A 6006-nucleotide genomic window follows, 5' to 3' on the forward strand; every position below is an offset into this window, starting at 1 on the left:
CTTATCCAACTGATAAAATCCCATAATAGCGATGTCCTGATAATCTAACAGGATAGAGGAATCTTGAAGGCAGGAAGCGAGGAACCATCTGCTACTTGATTTGCTTCTCTAAATCAGTGATTTACTTCAAAATTTTGGTTTGAGATTAAAATCTTTGTGGTGTCCTCTATAAATGCTTTGAGTTTGCAATTAACTGCTGTGTAATTAAGCATATTTGCCACTATGAGGGAGTCCAATTCTAGTTCAATTTCTGTGTTATTTGTATTTTATATATACATGTGATACATTTCTTGTAATTCTCATCCATTAACTGAAACTTTCACATGGTTCATTTGTAGTACAAATACAAATTAACTGTTGATACAAGCTAAGATATTTTATTTTGCCTAATGCCTTCCACTCGGGCATTACGTTGTTTCTCTTATTACATGACTGTCTCATCTCTAAGTGCAACCACCTGATGTGATGAGGTCTGGGTACAAGGAATTCCCCCTGTTCCTGCAATCAACATTACTTACGATACAACGTTTTTTGGACATTAAGAAGAGAGACTCATACTTAAATTAATTTGTCAATCTTGCAGCGCTGCCGAATTTTGAAGTTTTCAGATTTTTAGTGATAAGTGAGCCATCATATTATATGAGTATATTGACAGTACAAGGTCTGTCCATTTTTGGTTTCTTAACACTAAGGGCAGCAAAGATTTAACTTGTTAAATCGTTCTATTTAATATTTTTTCTTGCCAATTCCCGTGTGATCGTCCTTGCAAATGGTGATTAGAATGAGCAATCAAGGGGCGTAGCCACCACCGTGTCCATCACCTTCACCACCTCCAGCACCTCCTCCATATCCACCAGCATGCTCACCTCCTCCAGCGTAAGCTCCACCTCCACCGGCACCACTACCGCCACCACCGCCTCCATATGCTCCTCCTGCACCACCACCGGCTCCTCCTCCACTACCGTATCCACCAGCTGCTGCTCCTCCAGCATAAGCACCACCGCCACCACCTGCATGCCCACCTCCACCACCATATCCACCTCCTGGTGCCCCACCAGCACCATAGCCGCCACCACTGCCTCCTCCTGCGCCTTCAGCATATCCACCACCATGTGCTCCACCTGCAGCTGCTCCGCCGCCACCACTGCCTCCACCACCTCCAGCACCATAACCACCACCAGGTGCTCCTCCAGCACCATATCCGCTACCACCACCTTCACCACCACCACTTGCATGTCCAGCATCGTGTCCTCCACCAGCATAGCCACCTCCTGCTCCACTTCCACCACCACCTCCTCCAGCATATCCAGCACCATGCTCTCCTCCAGCTGCATAGCCAGAACCACCACCGGCTCCGCCTCCACTGCCACCTCCGCTGGCATAACCATGGTCACCTGCAGCTCCATATCCACCACCTCCACCGGAACCTCCTCCACCACCACCAGCATAGCCTCCAGCAGCAACACCACCACCAGCACCACCACCAATGCCATGGCCTGCACCATAGGCGCCTACCTCACCCCCAACACCTACATGATCATAAGTGAGGAGTGTTCTAGCAGCTGAACATATTCCTATACCCAACAACAGAAAGAAAACAATGTTAACAACTTTAAGCTTCGCCATTGCAATGTAGTTGAATGCTACAAAATCGACTTGGGATAGAATGCAAGAATCGGAGGCTATTTATAGATGTAGAAACGCGTCTATATGCACAAATCACATGCAAAAGAACAAAAGGAAACTCCTTTTGTCCCTACAATTAAGTGGTCCACTTCACTAACATCCTCACGGAATTGACATCATTTCGTCTTAATTCAATCTCTACTCCAAGTAGACCAGCTAGTGTGCTTGTGCTGTCTCCCATATTCGTTAAGTATACAGTATAAATATTTCTTAATTCTTTATTTTTGATATATCTTGTAGTTGGAAGCCCGACTCAGTTTCCTGAATTCCTTCCAAACTAATTATATATTTTAGTTCCACTTAATCGAAACGGTTCTTTATGTTTAATATACTTTATTTTGTGTCACGCTCTCTAATTTTGAATTGCAAAAATGTGATGCGTTATTGAATTAGGCCGATTAAGATTAGAGTTCTTATTCAACCGGGGCTTGCTAATTTTTGAGCTTTTATGAATTTAACTTATATGCACTTGTAGTAAAAATATATTGCCCAATATTTACCCTAAATAAATTGATGCATGATACATTATTTGTTCAATCATTCGATATTCGAAGTGACTAGTCCGACTAGTTCAGATTTGCGACGGCATATTGATTACGCCCAATTATGCCTTATAAAAAGGACTAAGCGGTCGTTGCAAATATAATCCAGTTTACAAGTCCGGAGTAGAATCCCACAGGGGAATAACGTGTTAATTACACTAATATTTTTGCACGAATTCAAGTAGTCAACCTTCAGAAATATTATAAAATAATTTGAGAGTTTACTAACAAAGATCAAAGTAATTAAAAATGCAGTAATTTATAACTAACAAGGCAAATATTGTAGACAAGATTTGGAAAAGTCTAAGGTTATGATTTTCCCCATTGTCGGAATCTTCCCCGCTACGTTTCCTATAAATTCGCCTAAATATTTTTTACCGATCGTGAGTACTTTAAGTGTCGTAGCTCTATCTCGAGTAACTACTACAATTTACTAGACGTATTCTCTCGAACTACGCTAGCTGGCACTAATTTACCGCTCACGACGATCGCACCAAGGCTTCGTTTTCTCTAATCCCGCCTTTAAACCCTCCGTATCGATCTCTCAACTACGTTAGGAGTGGTGTTGTTCAACAACTTCCTTAATGTGCACTCTCTCTCGAGCAAGATACACACTAAATAGGCACAGTTAATTGAGAGCTCTTCAATTAACAATAATGAAAATATAGTTGAACAAGTAGAGAAAAATCAAAGGCAAATCTATATTAAACGCAGTAGAGAATCATCCTCCAATAGGTTCCATAAAACCTTAGATTAAAGAGTTTAGCTACTCATAAATACAACAACAATCAACATAATGTTTAAAAATATGAAACTACAAAGTAAAGAGATAAAGGAAGGAAAAACTAGTTTGATTCTTGCTCCATAGTGCTTGGCAGTCTATTTCTTCTCCAAAATCATGTCCAACCCTAGAATAACTCATTTGGGGAGTATTTATGTCAATCGCTTGGTCCAATTTCGGGTTTGGGTCTTTTAACCCACGACTTTAATTACCGTGCTATAGACCTCGCGAAACCTGGTCTATAGCGCTGTCGACCTGGCTATAGACCTCACGAATCCTGGTCTATAGCGCGGTCTACCTGGCTATAGATCTCGCGAAGCCTGGTCTATAGAGCGGTTGACCTGGCTATAGACCTCGCAAAGCCTGTTCTATAGCACGGTCAACCTGACTATAGACCTTGTAAAGCCTGGTCTGTAGCACGGTTTGGATACTAGATGCTTTTGTGCTTTTTTCTTGTATTTTTATCCTCTTTTTGTGCAATTTTCATTTGACGATTCTTTCCGACGTTCCTACACATAAAACAACACAATTTAGCTCAAATATCGCACAATAACTCATTAGACCAACAAAATATAGGGTAAGTAATGTGCTAAAGTAAAGCATTTTGGCATCACATCACCACCCCACACTTAAACGTTGCTCGTTCTCGAGTCAACCACCAATTCCTAGAGCACTTTTATTTTCTTTTAGCACATCCGAAGCACACCATACATATGACTATGTTTGATAGTAACAATTAAACTTTAGCATATGTCTTCGACACACATTTGCCTTTACTTTATGCCATACTTCAAATCTTTATTCAATAAAAGGACAACATGTTTCTAACAATCCTAACCTCACAAACCGACTCAATATCACAATGCATTCATGGCTTGAACACTTAACATTATAGAGAAATCTAATAACGTCACCTATCCCTTGCAAAATCATATGCCCTCACAACAAGAACAAGAGAGCAAGTTGAATCCATACATTCAAATCAAATGCTCAAATATATTTTAAGGATTCTCATATATCAAAGAAATTCCTCACTTTCACAAAGAAGTCACATGCATGCACAAAGTACCATAGGCTTGCCCATTATGTAAACCTCTACTAATATAGGCTTGCTCGATCCAAAATCAATTAGGACTTTTTATGGTTGTAATGTTGGCTTAAGGACGGGTAGGATAAATTTAAAAATAGTGACTAACCCTCCTAAACACTTTAACACATCACATAATTAAATTTAAGCACAAATTCTTCAATCCATTTCAATTTCACAAACATTATCACCCCAAAACATATTTCCTCTTTCTTTAAGCATCACATTAATTCATATACACTAGCAAGGATAAGATATATTTATTTTTCTTTGCTCCATTATTTTTTCAACAATACTTTTTTTTTTACCCTTCCTGCTAGTGGTGTATTCCTTACAATACAAGTACACCTTTCTTTCTTTCATTGGTTTCACTCAAAATACACCCATGTTTCATCCTTACTTCTTTTACTGCTCATTTTATAATTAAAGTATTTTAAGAAGTAAAAGGATCAAAACAAGGGGTATAGGCTTGTAATGTGGTTGCCAAATAAAAGTTTATATGCTCAAAAAGGCTTACTAGGGATAATTTTTTTAATTGTGGTAAGCATTAAGCTCAAACAAATCAAAGAAAGCCTAATGTCATTATTCAAACCGAGCAAAACCTAAAATTTCGCTTCAACTCACATGCCGGGCAAGTTCTGGACTCTAATTCAATGACAGAGACTATACAATTTCTCACCACACATGGCATATGACTCACTAAGGACGGTTCCATTCCTATTCTCAAACAACTGTAAGTATTCACTGAGCCACAAAATATTAAGCATCAAACACAAAGTGACACAAGCCAAGAAAATGAGATATAGGCGTCAATAAATATGTTATTACTCAACAAGGCATAATAAATATTTTCAAACTATAGGGAAGGTACTACACATGCTAGAGCCTAAATATGCTACTATCAAATTAGTCAAAGGCGCCTAGCATTTCTCATTTTTTTTTCTTTTCTTTTATTCCCTAAATTCTATTCTAATCTAAAGACAAAACAAAAACTACTACTCTGTTCAACTACATCCCGTGAAAAAGAACCGATGCACAAAGAAAAACCACGAGGGATTATTACTATCTACAATAATAAAAGACCTATATATATATATTGTTAGACTTAAGTCCCTCAAGAAAACTGCCTAAGAGATCAATCGTCGGGAGAAGTCCAGTCATTTTATTTTATTTTAATTTAATTTTATTAAAAAAAATATAAAATATGGGGAAATACAAAAATAAAATAAACATTAAACTCACGAACTAATTAGTTTATCTAATATTTACAAATGTCAGAGAATACCTTCCACCCCACACTTTGATCATGTGTTGTCCTTAATGCATATATAAATTCATAAACAAAATAAAACATGTAAGGTGGTTGGAAAAACTCCCTGATCAGACATCGTATTCGCCCTCATCGTCGAAGGCTCCATCTGCACATGTCCAGTCCTCATCTTCTTCTCCCTCGACATCATCATCATCCTCGTTGGACTACTCTGGCTCGGCCTCAGAACATACTGGTGTGTTGACATGTGGGAGTCGCTGCCCATCGCCAAGCCTAACTAGCTGTTGCGCATGAGGATTTAGCGGATAACGCTCCTCCAAAGTGGCCCTCTCCTCAGTAGTGCCCGGTCTTTCCCCAATCCTGAGCTGTAAATCCATCATCCCATATAGATGTGCCATAAGACTGTCATCTAGAGCATTGCGCTCGGCACCTGTTATTGTGTCCATGGCATTCTCCTTTTTCACCCGTATACTTGTGATATCCATTAGTTTGAGGGGTGGTGGGATGACTTTATCAAAATCTCGCTCCTCCACCTCTTCTTTGCGCAGGTACTCAGTCAACATGTTGGCAAAGGACAATCTATCAATGCGCTTGCTTTTTCTAACCTGGGACATCTGGTAGCGTATCAAGTGGCCCACAT

The 6006-nt window shown here is 39.4% G+C and overlaps 1 protein-coding gene across 1 annotated transcript; it reads right to left on the bottom strand.

Moving 5' to 3' along the window:
* Nucleotides 1-273: 273 nt before the first annotated feature.
* Nucleotides 274-1676, bottom strand: LOC142176662 (uncharacterized). The gene has a single exon (XM_075244775.1). It carries the CDS (start codon nucleotides 1624-1626, stop codon nucleotides 790-792), a length of 837 nt encoding a protein of 278 aa, XP_075100876.1. The 5' UTR covers nucleotides 1627-1676; the 3' UTR covers nucleotides 274-789.
* Nucleotides 1677-6006: the final 4330 nt, after the last annotated feature.

Source organism: Nicotiana tabacum, chromosome 22 (genome assembly GCF_000715075.1).
Source record: "Nicotiana tabacum cultivar K326 chromosome 22, ASM71507v2, whole genome shotgun sequence".
NCBI lineage: Eukaryota > Viridiplantae > Streptophyta > Magnoliopsida > Solanales > Solanaceae > Nicotiana > Nicotiana tabacum.